The 23,837-nt window shown below is 33.0% G+C and overlaps 1 protein-coding gene across 3 annotated transcripts; it reads left to right on the top strand.

The window, feature by feature from the left end:
- Positions 1 to 14,257: 14,257 nt before the first annotated feature.
- LOC110655127 (uncharacterized) lies at positions 14,258 to 22,319 on the top strand. Of its 3 annotated transcripts, none has more exons than XM_021811323.2 (10): positions 14,258 to 14,400; positions 14,503 to 14,582; positions 15,153 to 15,327; positions 15,676 to 15,868; positions 16,178 to 16,357; positions 17,304 to 17,384; positions 17,475 to 17,638; positions 19,520 to 19,656; positions 21,211 to 21,326; positions 21,880 to 22,319. In XM_021811323.2, exons 3-10 carry the CDS (start codon positions 15,194 to 15,196, stop codon positions 22,126 to 22,128), a joined length of 1,254 nt encoding a protein of 417 aa, XP_021667015.1. In that variant the 5' UTR covers positions 14,258 to 14,400; positions 14,503 to 14,582; positions 15,153 to 15,193; the 3' UTR covers positions 22,129 to 22,319. The 3 variants fall into 3 exon arrangements, with proteins under 3 accessions (XP_021667015.1, XP_021667013.1, XP_021667012.1); XM_021811321.2 differs by having other exon boundaries at positions 14,317 to 14,400; positions 15,177 to 15,327; XM_021811320.2 differs by lacking the exon at positions 14,258 to 14,400 and having other exon boundaries at positions 14,512 to 14,582; positions 15,009 to 15,327.
- Positions 22,320 to 23,837: the final 1,518 nt, after the last annotated feature.

The raw sequence follows: 23,837 nt of genomic DNA on the forward strand, positions 1-23,837 counted from the left end.
GTTTGATACTAAAATCAAGAAGTTTGGTGAAGGTTTAACAAGTCCCAACCATAAGGTAAGTTAGCATTTTTGAAGATTTCTTTGTTAAACTTTGTGTACATGTTATGGGTGTTGGTTTTGTGAAGGAAATTTTTTAAGTTTGAAGAGTTATTGAGATATCCATTTTTGGGCAGCCATGTATTCATGTATTGATGAAGTATTTGTACATATAATTGATGAGAATTATGTTGGTTATGGTGATTTAATATCCTAGTAAAATATTTCATATGTATAAGGTGGTTTTTGTACTTGGATGAAAATTGATGATTGTAGGACACTTTGGTATTGAGGAAGAATTTCGGCAGCTTGGGGATTCTTGAATAAATGTGTGTGTTCATGAAGGTGGTGGCAGAATATTGACATAGAAGTTTGATGGATATGTATATAGATTGATATTGTAAAGTGTATGTAAGATTTGTAATGGTTAGGTGTGTATGTGATTGTACTTAGAACTTGTAAATGTGAATTATATTTGGTGTGTTGAGGATAATTGTAATCTAACCAAAGTGATGTTAATGTAAAGTGGAATATGTTTTTGGTAATGAACCAAAACAGAAATGGCAAGGGGAAGTGCACATGTAGTAATGAAGTGTGTAATTGATGTATGTTAAGTAAGGTAGTTAAGGGCAGTGTACATTTTAGTCAATAACTTTAAATGTGTAACCTCAATTGGTATGAGACCAATTGGATGTGGAACTAGGCACAAAATGTGCCAACTTTCATTGAGAAAGCATACCAAAATTCTGCTTGCAAGGTGACCTAAGAAAATGACCAATTCGGATTAGGTACAATTAGGACCTGAAAAATGACCAATTGGGCAGCAGTGAGTGTTTAGGCCATAACTCACTCAAAACAGGTCCAATTGACCTGAAATTTTAACCATGAATAGTTAAGACCCATACCTACAAGTCTTATGAAGACACCAAAGCCCAGAAATGACCATAAGCAAGTCAAAAAGCTTGCACAAGTTCGGGTCCAAAAACTGGCCGAACCAGAGTTGACCAAATTGACCTAAAATTGACCTAATTTGATGCCATTTGACCAGCAATAGTATAATGACCATAACTTGGTCTACTTAACTCGGATTGACCTGAAATTTTGCCCCGCATGCAATAAGACATAGATCTACAAGTTTGTAGTTTTGACCGAAACCCGAAAACCGAGGGAACTAGGTCGTCCGGTTAGGTCAAACGAGTATCCCAAAATCCAGCAATTTGCAATGAAATGCAAGAAAACGCAATATACATAGAATTGAGTTTGGTAACACGTACCAATCCTAAAACATTATCGAATGTGACATATTAAGGACACCAAAACCTAATTTACCTAAAAGCGCATCGAGTCGGTATATTAGGTGATTAAGCAAATAAAGGTATTCAGTGAATAATTGAGTTCAGTGAATTACTTATCGAACATTATCGTTAGAGGCAAATTAATGTAGTACTGAAACACTTCAAATTGTGTTTCTCAGTTACCAAAGACTCAGGAAAAGGGAAGGAAACACTGAGTCCAGACCAGGAGACAATTATAAGAGGTTTGTGCACAATTAGTTTTCAATTGATTTTGCTCTGAATAATATTTCATATGATTAATTGTATGTTATTGATTTAAATTGTGTTTGTGCACAATAGTATTTCTTTTGAATTTTTCAATTGAAATGAATTATGACTATTTGAATATTATTGTTTTTAATTATGGAAATGTGTTTGAATGGATACTTATTTCTTGAAAAGCATTGTAAATAGTTTGAAATTGTGAAAAATTGTTTGAATGATATTGATGGATACTTATTGCTTGAAAAGCATTGTAAATGGTTTGAAACTGTGGAAAAATTGATTTAGTGTGATTTGTGAAAATTGAAGTTAATTATGAATTGTGTTGCCATTTTGTGAATGAAATTATAACTTTGGAAATTTATTGGATTCTCACGAATCATTTGAATAAAATGTTTGGAATTGATTTTGTGTTCACACTTAGCATGACAGTATCATATCATTCCTTCTCCTTTTATGGGGTTGTGATCGTTTATTTTCCTTCTCCATTTATGGAGTCGTGATCGTTTATTTTTCTCCCTCTCTGGTTTACCAGTTGAGGTGATCGGATGAGTACTCATTATATAGCTAGCTCCCTTCCTCATTGATTTCGATTAGTGGGGTTGTGATTGCTTTGTCGTGGTGTACAACGCGGCATTGATTGGAAATTTGTGTCATGGCTTAAGTTGTGAATGAATTGGTAACACTGTATTCTTAACTTATTCGACTAAATTGTGTTGTTATGCGATTTGATAATTTGTGAAATGAAGTTAAATTCTTATTGACATTTACTGTCTTTCGAATTTAACTGTGTTCTGATTTTTGATATTTATTGTGAGATTGTGAAATGAATTTAAACTCTTATGGACATATACTGTCTTTTGAATTCAACCATGATCTGACTTACTAAAATTTATTGTGATATTGAGAAATGGAGTTTAAATTCTGGTTGACAATTATTGTCTTGAATTTAACTATGGTTTTTAAGTATTCACTATTTATATGATTTATGAATTGTGATTTAAATTGTATTTGGTTAATGTTGTACTGCTGAGACATTGTCTCGTGATAGCTTTATTCTTGTCGCAGTAAGCAGACAGAGCAGTCTGTGAGACTAGGCCGCTAGTACCTCCAGCGAGAGACTACCGGGTATAATGAGTATACCAATATTTTGTATTTTGTAATGTAATGTATGTTCACTGTATGTACATATTGTTGTTGGTTTTGAGCAGTTGTAAATAAAAATTGTACATTGAAGTTGTAAAATAATTATGAGTTATTTTGACTTGTAAAATTGTATTATATTTTCTCTATCTCAGTCCTTGAAAAATTACTGTGAATTTGACTTGAGAAATGTGTTGGGTTGAGAAAAATGTTGAAGTTGAGATTTGGAAATTTAGTGAAGTGCTTTTTCTGAGTTTTACAAGAACTGTTTTATCCAAAATACATATGGCACTCTGCCAAAATTTTTACAGAAATTCCAAATAATTCAAATGTATTGGTTCTATCACTTCAGTTCACCAAAGTTTTTAATACCTGTAAATAGTGCTCACCACTGTAAAAGAAGTAAGAAAAGTTTTTAAAATCCCTTGTAGTGTATTTAATGGGTTATCAGTAGATGGAGTTGGTAATTCATTAGGTATACTACGGGATCATGTTATGCCTTACAGAGGGTAGGGTGTGACATGTTTTAGTGGTATCAGAGCAAAGTTTTTAAATTCTGTTTTCACCTGTTATTTGATTATTCTTTCTTCATAGTACAACTGCTCAATATCATTGTTTGATACATACAGTACATTACATTATAAATATGCAGTAACAAGAGTAAATCTCCTTGTGTTATTTGTTCAGAAGATCTAAAATCCTCGCATTGAATATGGAAGAGGGTGATCGTTCAGTCGATCAATCTATTGAGGCTGTGGTGCAAGGGGATGCCCCAGGCCTACATAATGTTAGTGGTTCAAGAAGACTAGCCCTGCAGCATCAGATTTCTGCTCGATTCGCTCGTGATGGCTACAATGTTCCAACAAATGGCTGGTAATGTGCCTACTCAAGTCCCAATACAGACACCAGTGGTACAACCACAATCTCCTACTAGGCAGTATGATAAATTGATGAAGTATGGGGCTACAGAGTTTAAGGGGACAGTAGATCCTCTAGAAGCTGAACAATGGTTAGAGAGGATGGATAGGATGTTCAAGAAGCTACATTGTACAGAAGAGCTCAGATTTGAATACTCAGTGTCCTTACTACAGGGGGATGCTTATTACTGGTGGAAAACCATTCCCCACAGTCTAGTAGAACCTGCAGTGCTAACATGGAATGACTTTCTCAGGGAATTGAGCAGAAATATGTCCTCGATGCTTATGTAGACCGAAGTTACAAGAATTCCTAAGTCCAAAACAGGGAACGATCGGTTGAGTATGAAAGAGAATTTTTCCGTCTGAGCCATTATGCGGTGAGTTTACTTTCTACCAAAGGGGAGAGATGCAAGAGGTTTGAAAGCGGCTTGAAGCCCGATGTCAGTTACAAGTAGTCGGCTTCAAACACACTAACATCTCTGAACTTATTTCTCAAGCTCTAGAGTTAGAAAGAATTGAGTCTGAAGCTGCTCCTGAGAAAAAGAAATCAGAGAAGACAGATAAAGAGGGAAAATCAGTAGAACAGAGTTCCAGTGGTCCCACTGGAAAGAGGAAGAATTATGAGGGACACAGCAGAGGTGGCAAAAAGTCTGGTAGAGGAAGACATTCAGATGTAAACCTCCTCTATCCGTCACAGAGTACGGAGGTTCCTACCATTCCCCCAATGTGAAATTTGTGGAAGATATCATGGTCGGATATGCAATAACGCTATTGGAGCTGTTATAGCTGTGGAGGCACAGGACATTTTGCCAAGGATCGCACCATGAGTCGCAGAGTTGGACCACCTCCTACTCTGCAGAAGGGTCGATCGAGCCTGTCACTAGAAGTTCACAACCACCTAACAGAGGTAGAGGTAGGGGTAGAGCCAGTGACGGTCAAGGCACAGTGAAACACTCAGAGCAAGACAGTGCTCCAGTCAGAATGTATGCAATGAGACAGAGGGAAGAGGCCGAGACATCTGATGTTGTGGCTGGTACCTTCTCAACTTTTAACCAAGATGTGTTTGTGTTATTTGATCCGGGTTCTACCCATTCTTATGTGAGTGCTAGCATCATTGATTGCATTGCTGTTCCATGTACAAAAATGGACTTTGAGGTGCTAGTAACAAGTCCGCTAGGACAGGAGGTCAGGGAAATAAATTTTGATGCATTAGTGATTAGTCCTTTAGGATAGGGATTGTGATAATAAGTGAAATTAGTTTTGGAAGAGTTTATCGGCGAAAAGTATTTCCTGACACACCATAAATTATAAAGCTAATTGGCGAGCCTATTTAATGTAAAGCAAGAGGACGTAAAAGTAAGTTATAATAATAGAATTGCTCTAGATGAAGGCAGAGATGTTACTGTTAGTAATTGTTAATGGATATTGTAATTAGAATAAGTTCGGATATCAGTGAATTCGAAAAGGACAAAGGATAGGAAGGTTTGATCTATTTGGATGTATTGTAGTAACTATGCCATGTTCTTGATTGTTTATACTGTAAACTGCGGATTACAGTAGTAACTTGAGATTATTGTGTAGAGCTACGTACTATCTGATAGTACACCTAGATGAGGATAGTTGCCAACGGCATCTGTTTTTGTATAGTTATGCTAGGACATAATTCAATTGTTAGAAATAAGTTTGAAAATCCTACTTAGGGATCTAAAACTCAAAAGTTAGAATATCGAAAGGTTATAGTTTGATACAAAAGAAAGTAAGTTATAAAATATTGACAGATAAAAAGAGTTATGGTAGTAGAGATTTGAACAGTTGATTCATATATAACAAAGAAATATTACTAATGTGAGGAAGACTATGGACCAGAATGGTCAGAGGACCAATGACTAGATGAATGATTCTAACATGACCTCAAGGGTCATTCAAGAAGCAACGTGAACTGAAATATTAGACATCATAATAGTAAGAGGAGATTGGTGTTATCCAAACAAATTAAACGTTGTACTAGATTATTAAAAGTCTTATACAAATTTGAGAAAAAAAAAAGAGATTATACGATCATATAGAAAGGAGAAAATAAACGTATGACTATTGTAAGATGGCTATTGGATAAAATTTCGAGACGAAATTTTTTAAGGGGGGGAGAATTGTAACACCCCTAAGTTCGGTAGTGCGTTCTGCTGCTCCGGTGACCAGTGTTGTCCGGACAGCTAGGATGCCTAGAACTACACTTCGATATGAGTGAGAAGACATAAAATAATGAAATACAAGAAAAGAAAATATAAGAAAAACAAAGGAAAAATAATAGCAAAGAAATGTGATCAAGTTAAGCGAGCCGGGAATCCTAGCGATGGGTGACCGCACCGGAAAGTCACGGCATGGACCGTTGACTAGCCCTGGACTGCGGGAAACCCTGGAAAACATTTTTAGGAGTTAAATAGACCCTTATTGAAGAATAAATATCATTAGAAAGATCAAAGAAAAATTAAATAATTAGTACAAAGAAAAGTGAGAAATCGAAAAACAGACAAAACCCGGTGTTACCGAAAAATCGGAAATGCAACCCGAATAGGGGCATTATGGTCATTTGACATCCCGAAGTGTCTTTTGACCTAAATTTCCATTAAAAATAAATAATATTACACTTAGAAAATAAAATGAAAAATTAAATTGGGGGTACCTAATACAAATAACCAAAAATGGAGTGAAAAATGTGTAAATAACACATTTAGGCTTATTATATGATTAAATGGAGTGAGTGGGCCACTAAAGGAATAAATTAAACACAAAATGAGGCTGATGTAAGTCCACTATATCCAGCAGCAACTTCATCTTCTTCATTTATCATCCAAGCCGAATTGAAGGAGGAGAGAAAACCTCCATTTCCATTTTCATGCAAGCTCCATCAACCCCTCCATTTCAACTCCAATCTCTAAGGTTCCTTCATGAAAAATTGTCTACACATCACAAGGAAGGGTTTGATACTAAAATCAAGAAGTTTGGTGAAGGTTTAACAAGTCCCAACCATAAGGTAAGTTAGCATTTTTGAAGATTTCTTTGTTAAACTTTGTGTACATGTTATGGGTGTTGGTTTTGTGAAGGAAATTTTTAAGTTTGAAGAGTTATTGAGATATCCATTTTTGGGCAGCCATGTATTCATGTATTGATGAAGTATTTGTACATATAATTGATGAGAATTATGTTGGTTATGGTGATTTAATATACTAGTAAAATATTTCATATGTATAAGGTGGTTTTTGTACTTGGATGAAAATTGATGATTGTAGGACACTTTGGTATTTAGGAAGAATTTCGGCAGCTTGGGGATTCTTGAATAAATGTGTGTGTTCATGAAGGTGGTGGCAGAATATTGACATAGAAGTTTGATGGATATGTATATAGATTGATATTGTAAAGTGTATGTAAGATTTGTAATGGTTAGGTGTGTATGTGATTGTACTTAGAACTTGTAAATGTGAATTATATTTGGTGTGTTGAGGATAATTGTAATCTGCCCAAAGTGATGTTAATGTAAAGTGGAATATGTTTTTGGTAATGAACCAAAACAGAAATGGTAAGGGGAAGTGCACATGTAGTAATGAAGTGTGTAATTGATGTATGTTAAGTAAGTTAGTTAAGGGTAGTGTACATTTTAGTGAATAACTTTAAATGTGTAACCTCAATTGGTATGAGACCAATTGGAGGTGGAACTAGGCACAAAATGTGCCAACTTTCATTGAGAAAACATACCAAAATTCTGCTTGCAAGGTGACCTAAGAAAATGACCAATTCGGATTAGGTACAATTAAGACCTGAAAAATGACCAATTGGGCAGCAGTGAGTGTTTATGCCATAAATCACTTAAAACAGGTCCAATTGACCTGAAATTTTAACCATGAATAGTTAAGACCCATACCTACAAGTCTTATGAAAACACCAAAGCCCAGAAATGACCATAAGCAAGTCAAAAAGCTTGCACAAGTTCGGGTCCAAAAACTAGCCGAACCAGAGTTGACCAAATTGACCTAAAATTGACCTAATTTGATGCCATTTGACCAGCAATAGTATAATGACCATAACTTGGTCTACTTAACTCGGATTGACCTGAAATTTTGCCCCGCGTGTAATAAGACATAGATCTACAAGTTTGTAGTTTTGACCGAAACCCGAAAACCGAGGGAACTAGGTCGTCCGGTTAGGTCAAACTAGTATCCTGAAATCCAGCAATTTGCAATGAAATGTAAGAAAACGCAATATACATAGAATTGGGTTTGGTAACACGTACCAATCCTAAAACATTACCGAATGTGACATATTAAGGACACCAAAACCTAATTTACCTAAAACGCATCGAGGGTCGGTATATTAGGTGATTAAGCAAATAAAGGTATTCAGTGAATAATTGAGTTCAGTGAATTACTTATCGAACATTATCATTGGAGGCAAATTAATGTAGTACTGAAACACTTCAAATTGTGTTTCTCAGTTACCAAAGACTCAGGAAAAGGGAAGGAAACACTGAGTCCAGACCAGGAGACAATTATAAGAGGTTTGTGCACAATTAGTTTTCAATTGATTTTGCTCTGAATAATATTTCATATGATTAATTGTATGTTATTGATTTAAATTGTGTTTGTGCACAATAGTATTTCTTTTGAATTTTTCAATTGAAATGAATTATGACTATTTGAATATTATTGTTTTTAATTATGGAAATGTGTTTGAATGGATACTTATTTCTTGAAAAGCATTGTAAATAGTTTGAAATTGTAAAAAATTGTTTGAATGATATTGATGGATACTTATTGCTTGAAAAGCATTGTAAATGGTTTGAAACTGTGGAAAAATTGATTTAGTGTGATTTGTGAAAATTGAAGTTAATTATGAATTGTGTTGCCATTTTGTGAATGAAATTATAACTTTGGAAATTTATTGGATTCTCACGAATCATTTGAATAAAATGTTTGGAATTGATTTTGTGTTCACACTTAGCATGACAGTATCATATCATTCCTTCTCCTTTTATGGGGTTGTGATCGTTTATTTTCCTTCTCCATTTATGGAGTCGTGATCGTTTATTTTTCTCCCTCTCTGGTTTACCAGTTGAGGTGATCGGATGAGTACTCATTATATAGCTAGCTCCCTTCCTCATTGATTTCGATTAGTGGGGTTGTGATTGCTTTGTCGTGGTGTACAACGCGGCATTGATCGGAAATTTGTGTCATGGCTTAAGTTGTGAATGAATTGGCAACACTGTATTCTTAACTTATTCGACTAAATTGTGTTGTTATGCGATTTGATAATTTGTGAAATGAAGTTAAATTCTTATTGATATTTACTGTCTTTCGAATTTAACTGTGTTCTGATTTTTGATATTTATTGTGAGATTGTGAAATGAATTTAAACTCTTATGGACATATACTGTCTTTTGAATTCAACCATGATCTGACTTACTGAAATTTATTGTGATATTGAGAAATGGAGTTTAAATTCTGGTTGACAATTATTGTCTTGAATTTAACTATGGTTTTTAAGTATCCACTATTTATATGATTTATGAATTGTGATTTAAATTGTATTTGGTTAATGTTGTGCACCACTGAGACATTGTCTCAGCGATAGCTTTTTATTGCTGTCGCAGGTAGACAGACAGACAGTGCAGCAGACTAGGCTGCTAGTACCTCCAGCGAGAGACTACCGGGTATAATGAGTATACCAATATTTTGTATTTTGTAATGTAATGTATGTTCACTGTATGTACATATTGTTATTGGTTTTGAGCAGTTGTAAATAAAAATTGTACATTAAAGTTGTAAAATAATTATGAGTTATTTTGACTTGTAAAATTGTGTTATATTTTCTCTATCTCAGTCCTTGAAAAATTACTGTGAATTTGACTTGAGAAATGTGTTGGGTTGAGAAAAATGTTGAAGTTGAGATTTGAAAATTTAGTGAAGTGCTTTTTTACAGGTTTTCTGAAGAACTGTTTTATCCAAAATACAGATGGCACTCTGCCAAAATTTTTACAGAAATTCCAAATAATTCAAATGTATTGGTTCTATCACTTCAATTCACCAAAGTTTTTAATACCTGTAAATAGTGCTCACCACTGTAAAAGAAGTAAGAAAAGTTTTTAAAATCCCTTGTAGTGTATTTAATGGGTTATCAGTAGATGGAGTTGATAATTCATTAGGTATACTACGGGATCATGTTATGCCTTACAGAGGGTAGGGTGTGACACTTCTGGTGCCTTAAGACATTTAGGTAGCTCACTTGAAGGTCCATCCTTAGTCCCACCCACTGAGTTGAGAATCAGGGATAGACACAAGATTAAAAACGAAGGAAAGTTAAAATTTAAATAGTAGTAATTAATACAAATTTATAAATGACACATTTATCAAATGATAATCACTATTAATTTTTTTGATAAATCATATATTTTTATTAATTTTAAATAACTAAGAAAATTTTAACATAGGACTATAAATCATAATTAACATTCATTATAGTATTTCTTTTTAGCTATTGATTAAGAGATTCACTTTTAGAGAATTTGATTTTCGGAGTTAAAAGGTTAAAGAGTTATAGAAAAAATAAATTTAAGTTTTAATAGTTTAAGTGCATAGATATATTTTCAAATTAATTAATTTTTAAAATAATAATTTATAATTATTATAATAAATAGTAACTAAAAATTCTGACTCTATATGGATAAAAGAAATAAATATAAATTTTCATGTGATAAAAATTAGATTTTTTTTTTACTTTAATATTTAATTTATTTTCATAATTGGTAATCAAACTAATTTTAAATATTAAATTTGATAAAAATTATTGTTCCTAAAGTTGAAGGAAAAATTTTAGAGACACATGAATAAAATTAGTCACTAAATTAAAAAATTTAATAATTTAAATATATGTTAAAATTATTAAAACTTTTATCTTTTTTTTTTTAAAATGAAAAGGGGGTTAAATTTGGTCAGCCCCTATTGGCAATGTTGGATGCCAACTTCATACTTCCCCTATAAAGAGCTTAAGGTGCATATTTATTTATGTGTGATAATAAGAGACATCACAATGCTATTGCATTTTTAAAATTGTATAAATAATATTGTTAGCATAATTACAGCAATCAGCATGATTATAGGAGATTTGTGTAACATAATTACAGCAATCAGCATGATTATAGGAGATTTGTGTAGCTGTAATTATGCTAACAAATATAAAATGTGAAATTACCATCTTATTCCTCAACATCACAAAGTGTCACATCTTGGCAACTTTGCCCTTTTCCTTTCCTTTCTACCTTAAGACCTACATGTCCCCCTCTCCTTTATTGTATTATTGTTGAGAGCCTCCTCCACCAATGATAGTCATTGCATTTTATAGCTATATTCTAGTAAATCCTTATGGTTTTCCACTTGTGTTATTCAACATCCATAATTGTCCTCACATAATAGCCTCAAGAGCCCTTTTTTTTTGTGAAATTAAATGTTGTTAGTCCATTGCCAGTAGTTTATAACTATTCATTTAGCGCCTTATGGTGATCATTTAGGTTAGTGATAAGTTTACCATCCTGCCCAAAAGTAAAGAAATCCCAATATTTGTCAACAATAATGTAACACCCCATGTATGAGGCAGCCAAAATCTATACCCGGAGAAGGCACATCCCATAAAGTCCCAAAGAGAAGAAAAGCCAAGGGTGTATTTGGAAATAGAACAAGAAAAGAGTGATTAAAGGGTAAAAGGCCTATTCTGGCAACTTCGGTTGTTGAAAGTTAAGGTTTTGCCACTGAAATTGGTCTAGGACAGAATATAAAACCCGAAGCTAAGAGAGTCCCACCACCACACTCCCTTATTTTCTCCATTTCTCTCCCTCTTCTTCCTTCTCTCTCTATTCCCTCTAATCCATAGTCCTAAAACACAATACCCTAGTCTCTACATGAAGGAGAATCACCCAAACCTCTTAGAAGGGTAAAAAAAACATCCTTCCCTTCCCCTATTCCAAATGGGTGAAGAAGAAATGGAAGCAACTCCTCCTTTAGAAGCTACAACAAAAGATGTAAGCTCCCTTCTCCTCAGGGGCGGATCCATTTGTTGTGGAGTGGGGCTAATTGAACCCACTCAATTTTTTTTGAAAAATTATTTTTCCATATATATTATGTATAAATTATTTATATGAGCAAGTAAAATAATTTTTTTTACCCTAAATTTTTCTTAACCTTCATGTCTTTCTCTTCAAATATTATATCCATAGAATCATAATATTTTCCTTCTCCTACCTATTATTATTATTATTATTATTATTATTATTATTATTATTATTATTATTATTATTATCTAATAGTTGGCTTTATATTTGGCTTTATATTTTTTTTCCTTTTCATTTTTATATATGTTAACTATAATAGACAAATTTAAATTCATATGGTAAATTTTTATTTTTTAGTTTACAATTCATATTCTATTATTGTATTGAAAAGACATTTTTTGCGATGAAAATTATGAAAAATTAATGGGAGATTAGTTGCAAAATTATTATTTAATTACATATATTGAAAAATATGTCTTCAATAGTATTAATAATGAAGTAAATAGTAATCATGCAACACTTAAAAAAAAATGAAAAATCGTCAAATATAATCACAAATTTAAGATTATAATTATTGTTTAAATAAATTATTTTTTTCTAATCAATTATAGTTTTATATTGAAAATTTATATGTATTATTATATTTTTTTAATGGATGGTTTACTACTGTATACAATAAATTTTTTTTTTTTTACCCCATGGAGCCAATTTTCTGGCTCTGGCTCTGCCCCTATTACTCCTTCTTAGTTTAGTTAAAGGTATTTAGGGTAGTATTTTGTTAAAAAAATGATTTAAATTTAGTTTAAGTTTGATTTAGGTTTTAGTATAAAAATTTTAGGAACTAAGTTAAAATTTGTGGATTCAAGTAAATAAGTTGTAATTATAGTTGTTTAAAGTCTAAAAGGATGTAAAGAACCTAGAATGAGATAGTTAGAACTTCTTGTTGGGATTTGAGGGTTGAAACCTTAAATTCTGTACTGAAGTCGGATTATGGGGTGAACAGTCACATGAACAGTATATGGCCAATGCTAAACCTCTACCGACTGAGAAATCCCAAATTAACTAATTATGTTTAAGTCCTAAACCAAGATCCATAACTATTCCCTTGTAGACTTGAAGATAAGGCATAGAGGATCTAGAGACAAGGGATTAAAGGGCTATATAGCAATAGGTAAAGTATAAGAGTCTAGCAACTCTAAGTGAGTAGAATCTACTAAACTCTTTTAAGTAACAATTTTCTTAATGCACACATATGCATCCATTCATCGTGATGTACATTATTAACTATTTTGCATCCTTAGGATTATCTTTATAAATAAATAAATATATTATGTTCATGAATGTGCTGCATAATTTAAATTGTATTGGTAATTCATGGATGACATGCTTGGAAAAGAAAAAAAAGGAAAAGGAAAGTCATGCATGCAATATGAGCTTATATTTGCAAACAAAGGAAAGAGATGTCGGGTAAGATAAATTTTGTGTCTTAAACATCCCAATATCAAGGGTTACAGGATCCATCTCAAGTAAGTCATGACTTCTGTGATCCTAGTATTCATTATGTGTTATGTTAAGAGGAAGTCTTGAAGAGCTCATTTAATGGTTCGGGCACATTGGACATATATAATGGCTAAAGGGGCCACTAGTGACATAAATTACTTTGGTGTAAATTGTTTGTGCTGTAAAAATATCATATGGTTGTTGTATTGCATATGTATTTATATAAATATATTAATGTATGTCTTTCTCTATTAAGTTAACTTTTACTCACTGAGCCCTAAACCTCACTCTCTTTCTCTATCTTTCCCTCTCAAGGACAAGAGTTGAAGGTATAATAAACATGAATTGTATTGAATTTCACATTTTCTAGTTTATACAACTCAAAGGGGGTGAGTCTTCTCATAAAGCAACAAATAATTAATGTTAAAATTAAAAAAAAAAAAAGAAAAAAAATTTCAGTGGACAATTTTTATTTAAATTTAATTATCAAACCAATTTAATTTATTCAGTTTAGTTATTTAATCGCTATTTATTTAACGGAAAATAACTTATATATAAAAAATATTTTCAATGAAATTTTTTTTAAGAAAATGTTTCTAATAAAAACGTTTTTTATTATGGGTTGTAATATTAAACTAATGATATATATTTATATTATACATGTATAAATATTTTTATATTTTAATAAAATTATCAAAATTTAAAAAATAATTCCTTTAAAAAAAGCATAGTTTTTCAATTAATTAGAACATCGATTCATTTTCTCGAATGTCCCAAATATTAAAAGAATAAAAAATTATTTTTGTAAAAAAAATATTTTTTCACAAAATAAACATAGCCTAAGTATAAATAATTCAGCTCAGTTATTATTTCATATAATTTTCAACTTTCGGTTATGTTATTTTACACAAATTAATCGAAGAAAACCATACCGATCAAATATTTTTTTAGGCCTGTAAAAAGCGGAAGCCCAGGCTCAGTCGTAGACCAGATCAATATAAGGCCCAAGCTCCTTCGGCCCTTTCGGCCCTTTCTCCCCTCGGATTTTTCTTCTTGCAAATCCCATTCCGCTTCCGCCCAGGCAGCGCCGAAGTCGTTCGTTCCAGCTCCAGCGCGTCGTTCATTTCCAACAATCCAGCGGCGCTGTTCCTCATTTGTAACACAGCTTCCCATAGCATCGAATCCTCTGTTTTTTTTTCTCTTTTATCCTAACACTCTCTCACTTCATCACTTTTGTGTGTATTTTTTGTGTTAGCAGCCGCACTAGGTTCGTGCCTTCGCTTGACCTCGTCCAAGGCAAGACACCCCTCTCAACAAATCGCTTAATCGCTTTAGAAGGTCTGTGCAGCAGAGTTTTGTTTGCAAATTGATGCCTTTTTTAATCTGGCTGGGTTATATAATTTTTCTTTTTAAGAGTTCATTGCAAATAAACTTCGTGGTCGGCAGTTTTGGGAGTTAAGTTTTGTAATTCATTTGTTTGATAAAATGCCTCAAAGAAATACTGCATCGTTTCTACAATTCTTCTGCAATTTGCATCAAATTAATCGTTTTCTTTTTGAAAGCTGATTATATGAGTCTTTTGATTGATTGTATTGGGATGTTAGTTTCCATCATCCATGTTTGGTTGTATGTGGGTGATTAGAGAGTTAGAATTAATGGTTCTCGACCCAAATCAAAAAGCTGAACCGAATCGAGATTTTCGGTTCGGTTCGGTTCAATTTTATCACGCTGATCGGTTTTATAATTGATTGTTTGATTTTTCAGTTTGGCCGGTAGGTTCGATTCGGTTCGAAACCAAACCGACCAAACCAAATGCCCAGCCTTATCGGTTGGTCTGTTATCAAAGCAAATTGATGGTGTCTCTCTTCTTCTTTTCCTACTTCCATTCTGGTCCCTGATAATAAGCAGTTTTTTCCTCAAAATATACTCTAGCTTCGTTTGATTTTGCGATGCTAGCCTCAAAGAAGGCTTTTGATAAGCTTTGCCGGCGTTGCATCCCTTTTCCCTCGACGATTAATTCAGGTGATAGCTGCTTGCTCCAAGGGCACATTTCTTTTGGAGTTTCCTATTCAGAAGGTGCCAAGTAAGCGCTGATCTATTATTATTATTATTATTATTATTATTATTATTATTATTATTATTTATTTTGTATCCGACGTGCTGAGCATATTAACAGTCGAAATGAGTTTATATAATCATCAAGAATTGAGTTCAGAAGGCTTTCATTTGCCTTCAGTCTCTATTGCTTATGGATAGTGGCCTGGGTAATGAATTACAATACACTTTTACATAATGTTCTTCCTTGGTGATTTGAACAGATTAAGTTTATTCGTTTGTTTATTTTGATGTCTAAATAGAATAATGATCCTTGAATTATTATTATTATTATTATTATTATTATTATTATTATTATTATTATTATTCAATTCAGTGATACACGAGAGACAATATACTGGAGTGGACAAAGAAGAAATGTATCTCCGGCTGGTTTCTTGACTCTTACACATGCAAGTATTGGTGGGAATTCTTTAGAAATTGATAATCATTGCCATGATTGGCACATGTCAAGTCGTCATTATAATTTCTTGTCAAATGACAAATCAATAAGAGGATTTTCAGACAAGGTGAATCAGCTATCTTTAGAACTATTTATTTCCTCTCTCTCTCTCTCTCTCTCTCTCTCTCTCTCTCTCTCTCTCTCTCTCTTTATATATATATATATATATATATATTGCGGAAAATGTATTGTAAGAGAGGGAGTTACAAGTTTACTCTGAGCAGAGTTTGTAATTTCTTTGCTTTCTTTGTTTAGTCAAGCATGTTGTATCTTCTACAACACCATTTAGTTCTTGTGCTTGAGATTTTGTTCTTCAATTTTCATATTCCCTGTGCAATAAAATTTCTGCATACTAATACAGTACTTGATTCTGCAGGTTTTAGGAAGCATTCCAGAATATGTGAAGATAGTTGAAGTAGGTCCAAGGGATGGATTACAAAATGAGAAGGATGTTGTACCTACTCCTGTCAAGGTTGAGTTGATTAGAATGCTAGTTTCTTCTGGGTTGCCTGTTGTTGAGGCAACAAGTTTTGTCTCACCAAAATGGGTACCACAGGTGAGGGAGGATTGAATTGACTAAAATAATCAAAATTTTCTGGATGAGCAGTTTTGGTAGTCTATAATCGAAAAATTTCTTGAATCCCTCGGTTCATTGTCTTGTTAAGATTTCAGCTTGCAGTTCAGATGTCTTACTATTATACTCGAATTATGTACTTTAATTCTTTTGTAGAGAACTTCTTTTAGCCTTTCTTCCTTTTTTTTTTTAATGTAGCCTCTCCTGAATTTGTTTAGAGGTCTATTCTAATTTTTTTTTTGGGTGGGTACACTAAAGAATTTGAATTCATTAATTGTCTGTTTTCGATGGAGAAATTTAGAATTAGTTTGTTTTTTCAATCTTAATTTTGATGATACATATTTTTCTTCTAATCTTTTATCGATGAGTGTTATGTTACTTCTGTTTGGGAAATGCAGAGTATTTTTAGTAGCAAAATTTCATAGATTTTCATTATGATTTTTCTTATTTAGGATTACCAATTTATTTTTGTCTAGATTTTGATAATGGAAATATGAGTTTTTAATTTTGTTTAGAGGACAGGTATGCCTAGAGCGATCACACTCTTCCCCTTATATGCATTTCTTATACCTATAGCATCCCAAGTTACTATTCATGGCAACCCAATAACCAACAAATCCTCTCTCTCTCCCCCTCTCTCTCTCTCTCTCTCTCTCTCTAATCAGCCCGTAAACAAAGATCTGTTCTAAGCTGCTGCCTTTAGAACCCTTGTTCTTTTCTTTCTATTCTAGCCCTCTTTCGTGATTAAATCCCTTTCAAATTGTATTGCTAATCCTACATTTTAGTTTAACTTTAAGTCCCAATATCTGTCAATTATTCAAGTTTTGCCTACTATAAGAGCACTAATAGATAGATTATCCAACCTTTCCTATATCAGTGGTGCCCTCTAATGCATTATTTTTGAACGTTTCCTATGGTTGGATTACAGCTAGCTGATGCAAAGGATGTAATGGCAGCAATTAGAGATCTTGAAGGTGCTAGATTTCCAGTATTAACTCCTAATCTGAAAGTATGCCGCTGCAACTAGAAATTGATGCTACAAAAACTGTTGGAACTTGTTTGGAGGTATTCTCTGAAGCTATGTACTTTTTCCTTCTAGGGTTTTGAAGCAGCTGTTGCAGCTGGAGCGAAGGAAGTTGCCATCTTTGCATCAGCTTCAGAATCTTTTTCAAAGTCAAATATCAATTGCAGCATTGAAGATAGTCTGGGTCGTTATAATGATGTTGCCCTTGCTGCCAGCAAGCTTTCAATTCCTGTTCGTGGGTAAGACTTTGAACTTATATATACCCCTTTTTGGGATTTGAACTACATTAAATAAATTTATACCAGGTTAGTGTGCTCCAATGCATGGAATGATAACAGTACTACTATATCATAGAACATTATTGTTTAGATTTATGGTCTGTTGGGCATAAAATTTTCTGATTGGTTAGTGTAAGTGGAAACAAGCATTTTTTAGGATTGCATATTCTTGTTAGAAATCTAAGGAGCCCAAAGCGCCTGTGGAGAATCCTTCTTGATAGGTCTTGTGAAGGACACACTCATGAGCTTGACATCACATTTAACCCAAAACCTTAAGGCAATGAGTTTTTGGATCTTTCCTATTTATATGTCTCTCAGTCATCCTATATTTTTCCGATGTAGGAATTCTACACTTGTATATTTGCAACAATACATACGTATTTCCTTATTGATTTCCTTTTGAATAACTCATTTGTAAGAAAAGAATTTAATTGAATTCTCATACTATCATGCTTGATTTCTATTTCTTTTAAAATATATATATATATATATATATATATATATATATATATATATTCTAAACATGCGAATTGGCTAAAAAGAAATGAATTGAATTGAACTGAATTCTTGTAAAATTCTAGTTTGCAAATAGGGAATAATGAACCTCCAGAAGAGTTGATGAATGTGCGGAGCAAAGAAAGAGTAGCACGTATAATTACTTATCATAGGATTAGCATGTGTAATTACTTATCATGGGTCTCTTTGTTTCACAAAGACTTCAATATATGTAGAACACTATGTAGTGGAATGAAATTAGAATATCCACATGGATTCGCTAATATACTTTACGTATAATAAATTAGTTCCTATTAAAAAGTGTCTCAAAATTTCAGCATAACAACTATGGAATTCTCAATGATTTATGTCTAAGATTGCTCAATCAGTTCTACCTATAATTATTTGGAAATTGTCAATTAGTAAATGGTATGATTAATTGAGATTATCTATGAGTTTGCCATTATAGTTTTGGAAGTTACTGGATTCATAGCTAGACATATAGTCCTCAAATTTTCATTAAGAAAATTCTCAACATTAATGTTGTATTGAACTCTAAAAGTAATTGATGAAGCCTCGAACTTCCCATATGTGTCCCATTTTCGTCTCAGCTAAGGGGGACCTGCAAAACAAAGGACAAATGGGTCAGAGGTCCATTGGGAATGTCCTTGGTGAGGATCCTCTGATGCTCAAGTTAGAGTTTTTATATATTCAGTAAGAGAATGAAGATGATAGAGGGTAGAGAGAGGGAGGAGGAAGAGAGTGTAGAGAGGGAGAAGAGAGAACCTGGTTACTTTCTTTGTTGGCCCTATATATAAGGAAAGTAGAGAGGGTGGCATATTCTTGGGCACATTCCCTAGGTGGGAACATATTCCTGAACTAGGAGTATATTCTTTTAGCTTTTTATTTTTATATTATCAAGAAGGGAGTGGGGTCCTTTGATTGTATCAGTAATGATAACGTAGCCTCTGATTGGTTTATATGCAAAGTACTTTCGTTTCTTTCCTCTTCTTCATACTCTCTCTCTCTCTCTCTCTCTCTCTCCCCTTTACTGTTTCATTTTTTGAATATGGAAAGTAAGAAATGATGTTTGGTTACATTATAAAACAGCAAGTCTTTTTTTTTTTTAATTTTTTTTTAAAGACCAAACATTTGTACCTTTTCCTCTTTTTTCTTTAGATTTGGAGATGTTTAATGTTCCATATCAATGAGGAGAAATCTTATCTTATGTGAATGTTTTATGATATTTGGTATTCAAAGTTTATTTTTTAACCTAATAGGTTTGCTGCATGGTTAGTATGACAAGCTTTGGTAGATTAACCAAATAATTACTTTTAATCTTATTAGATATATATCATGTGTTGTGGGGTGTCCAGTAGAAGGAATGATATCTCCGTCAAATGTTGCATATGTTGCTAAACGACTTTGCGATATGGGTTGTTCTGAAATTTCCCTTGGTGATACAATTGGTGTTGGTACTCCTGGTAATGTTTGAAACTTCCTTTTGCTAATACTAATATTTTTTACTTATTTTAAATTTTAGTTGAACATTGAGATAATGAAATAGCCATTCCATGAAATAATTTTTTTTTTTTCACTTTTAATTTGAACCAAAACTTGGAACAACTTACCTATTTCTATCCTATTCTAATAATCAAATGAAGCCATGATCTTTAATTTCCTTGTGGGCTAGTTAGAATTACAATGTATCTTAGTGTAGTTAAATGCATGCCTAAGGCAGAAGGTTCAAAGGCTTGTGGAAAGTGCCATCACCTAGGAGCAAATGAGAAGCATGCCTTAGGGATTGTGGTGCAAAGTCGTATGCTTAAAAATGGAAATAAAAAGGAAAATGTTAACACACACACATGCGTGCACACACACGCGTGCACACACAAAGAGAAAGCTAGGGGGGATGAGTACCATCTCTAGGAATTGTCTTCTCTCTCTTAGACGTCTTTGGCCTGTCTACTTCTTTAATTCATTTCTTGTAACATTTTATCGGTCTGTTTATTCTCCCATTACTTTAGCTGGGCAAAATTTTTCCATAGAATACTGTAGCAAAGAATATAAAATAATTTGTAAATTGTTCTTTTTTTGAGTTTATTTTATGTTTCAGTTTTGTATATTTTTTTTCTGACTGATTTGCTTACGTGCTGTGTAGTCATTAATAAGAGTTTTAAGAAATTTAGAAAGCCTATTTAGAATTTGATGCAACTGTTTGAGTGACATCCCATACACTTCAACAAAGAATTAAAGAAATTGCTGTTATGTTTTAAATAGTAAAAAAAAAAACCTGAAATTGTAAAATATTTACACTTAAGTTTGTACATCCATGCAAATTTCTCAAATAATGTTGTAAATCTAAAAGGTGTTTCTGAGAGTACTAGTCAAACAACTAAAAAAGACCAAAGTAATACCCTATTTAGCAAAGAGATTTTGGAGCATCCCTTCAAGTGGGCAAAATCAAGTTCTTGAATATCAAAACAGATTTCAAAATGCTAGAGGGTTGAGATGAAATAACGGGGGTAGTTTTCTCCTACAGCTAGTCTGGTGAGATTAATACATCTCAGCAGGGGAAAAGGAAGAAAAACTTTTTTATGACCTTTTTTAACATTAGCCTATGGGACACTGTCGGTCATCTCAGATGATACACTAAGAATCCAATATCACCATCCTGATTCCCCAAACCCCATATCTGTGCCTTCAGAATCCAGAACTTATCAGATAATATGGCACATCAGTTGTTTTTTTATTTCCCCACTGATGAGCAGAGAGCATTTTCTCTTGTTGTCTAAGATACTGTATCTCTTGCTAATTTTTTGACACCATTGTTTGACAAAGCTTCTCTTGCTTTGCCCATTGGACTTTCTTGGTATCAGAGCAGTAAAGTCCCATTTCACCTTAGGGATTTTCTGGCTCAAACCTGAACTAGAATGATGTTGCTTGTCCCAAAAAAAAAAAGAAAGAGAGAGATTAACTATTTAATTTTTACTCAGTTAATTTTTATTTTATTTTATTTCTCTCTTTCCATGACTCAGGTACTGTCATTCCAATGCTTGGAGCTGTTCTTAATGTTGTCCCTGTTGATAAGCTTGCTGTCCATTTTCACGACACTTATGGTCAAGCTCTTTCAAATATTCTAGCATCACTCCATGTAAGCAGCTTTTCTTCATGTTTTCTACTTGAAAAAAAAAAAAATACCATTGCGGATCACTGACATCCATGGTTATTTTCTGAGGAGATTGATTTCAGTATGCATTCCAGTTTCTTTTGTTTCTGTTCAAGATGCCAAGTCCATGTTTGTTGATGAGTGCCATATTGCCAATATGCTTCATCTGTCAACTGTTTTTTATCAGCCAAGGTTTAGAGCGAGTTTTGTGGTTGATCAACGACTGGTCATGATTTCATTCCTGTAGTTGTTCATGATTTCATTCCTTTAGTTGTTCTCATATTTATTATTTATCAAGATGCATCACTTATCAATGATTTCTCCTTTCTATTAATGACATGTATAACTTCTCTCAGAGGTCAATCAAAGACTGTATATGGTTGCTGATATACTATCAATTTATGCCTTTTCTGCTCTTTCTGTTTAAACAAACTTTTAAGTACAATATCATTTAACCAGTACTGTGCACTTATAACTGATAGAACGTATCAACATTTTCAGAATTCTAAAGGAGTCTTTCTCTGTATCTGTTTTGCAGATGGGGATCAACACTGTTGATTCATCAGTCTCTGGTCTTGGGGGTTGCCCATATGCTAAGGGGGCTTCTGGTAATGTTGCTACTGAAGATGTTGTCTACATGCTCAATGGTCTTGGAGTCAAGACTAATGTGGATCTCCAGAAGGTCATTTTAGCAGGAAATTTCATCTGCAAGCATTTGGGGCGTTCTTCTGGTTCGAAGACAGCAATTGCCTTGAGCAAAATCACAGCTCATGCCTCCAAACTTTAGGATATTACTAGAGCTGCATCATATAACCATGTTATACAGAAATGTGTCTTAAATTTATTTCATCATGCATTAGGACACACAAAGCTTTCAAAATGATATACAATCCCTTGCTCTTGCTTGAAGAGTGCACATGTACATTTCTGTTCACAAGTATTATCATGTAGGGGTGAGCACTTGGTTTATTCTGTTCAGTTTGGTTTTGAGAAAAGAAATTTTGATAGAATCAAACCAAAATAAATTAAATTTCAAGAAAAATATAATACCTTAACATCTTGTAGTTCTTTGGTAAACTGCTATTATAACGATATATGAGTCATGGTTTCCAGGCTCAACCTCATATCATATATATTTTTTTTTCACTGAACCTTTATTCCTAAGTTCTAACCGTAAGTACCCTGCTGCATCGCAACGCCTCCCTTTCATTTTCCTTTATGATTCAAAGTTATTTTCGTCTATTTGTAATATTGTTATTTTTCTTACTTTAAACGATTGAAATTTTGTTTTCAATTATGTATCAATGGAATTTTTTTGCTCGTTATTTTGTTTTGAACTCTGCTGCGTGAGCTTAGCAACACTTAGCTGGTTCTAAGCCTGAGCAAGTGAGGAGGAATGAGGAGGGATGCGATAGGTTGACTATTAACATAAAAATTTAGTCACTGGGAAAAGATTAAAAGTGGTCACTCAGATTAGGATGCTTAGATTAGAAGTGGACTCTTCTAATAATGTAAAAATCGGGCGTATTTTTATTACTGTTGCATTTGATGTTTCAACCTTAATGAAGGTTCTGTTCTATATATTAGACAATGAGAATTGAACTGACACTTTCTATTCTGCATTGTTTAGTGCTTTCATGTTTCAACGACAAATCAATGTTCTTCACATTGAATTGTTTTTGTTCCTTTGTTACTAGCAGTTTTGCGACCGATTCTAGGCAAGAAAAAGTTTTTAAGGTTTCCTTTGCCCAAACCAAAGAATATTACCGCACACATCAGCTGATAAAAAGCAACCAAGAGGACATTTACCAATCCACTAAGAGGTTACTCATAAGTAATTCTTGTCCCAGCGTAGTGATAAATGCAGCTTTTAATTTGAGGGAATATATATATATATATACACACATGGTTTTATTTTTCTTTTCACGTTTTTTTTTTTTTTTTTTAATGTTCTGTTAGTTTTAATTCTACTTGCAAAAGATTTTTTTACTTTTTTCAGTCATTGCTTGCGTAGAATTTGTGCATACGATTTGGGATTGGACATACTTTGGGTATGATGTAACATGAGAAATTATTTCATACATGGTACAGTTGATTATAATGAGATTCACTATAATTAAAATTATAATAAAATTATTGTGTATATTAATAATTGGACTTTATAATTTCTCAATATTGTTGCGGTAGATGTTTTCTTGTAACCAAGTCTTAAAAAAAAAAAAAAGAAAGAAAGAAAAAAAAACTCACAATGTTAAAATCTGAGAGTATTTTACCCAAAATTAGAGAGAGGAAAAAAAAAAAGATAGCTTACTAAGTTGAAAAGCCTATTGGAGCGCAGTGGGTCAAAGAAAATTTTCCACCTAATTCAGTCACAAAAATCTTGTGTTTGAACCTATAGGTCATTTTAAAAGTAATTTTATTCTAAATTAAGAGATTTATGCAAGTTGAAAATTATGAAAAAAAATTGTGTTTCTAACAGAACACATATTTCATTGG

The sequence above is a fragment of the Hevea brasiliensis genome, chromosome 3, assembly GCF_030052815.1.
Source record: "Hevea brasiliensis isolate MT/VB/25A 57/8 chromosome 3, ASM3005281v1, whole genome shotgun sequence".
Lineage (NCBI taxonomy): Eukaryota > Viridiplantae > Streptophyta > Magnoliopsida > Malpighiales > Euphorbiaceae > Hevea > Hevea brasiliensis.

Excerpts from the sequence above, each read along its gene's own strand:
- LOC110655127 (XM_021811323.2), top strand. The coding sequence starts at position 15,194 with ATGCTAGCCTCAAAGAAGGCTTTTGATAAGCTTTGCCGGCGTTGCATC. Across the intron at positions 17,385-17,474 it reads TATTAACTCCTAATCTGAAA|GGTTTTGAAGCAGCTGTTGC; the intron begins GTATGCCGCTGC and ends TTTTCCTTCTAG. Across the intron at positions 17,639-19,519 it reads CTTTCAATTCCTGTTCGTGG|ATATATATCATGTGTTGTGG; the intron begins GTAAGACTTTGA and ends TAATCTTATTAG.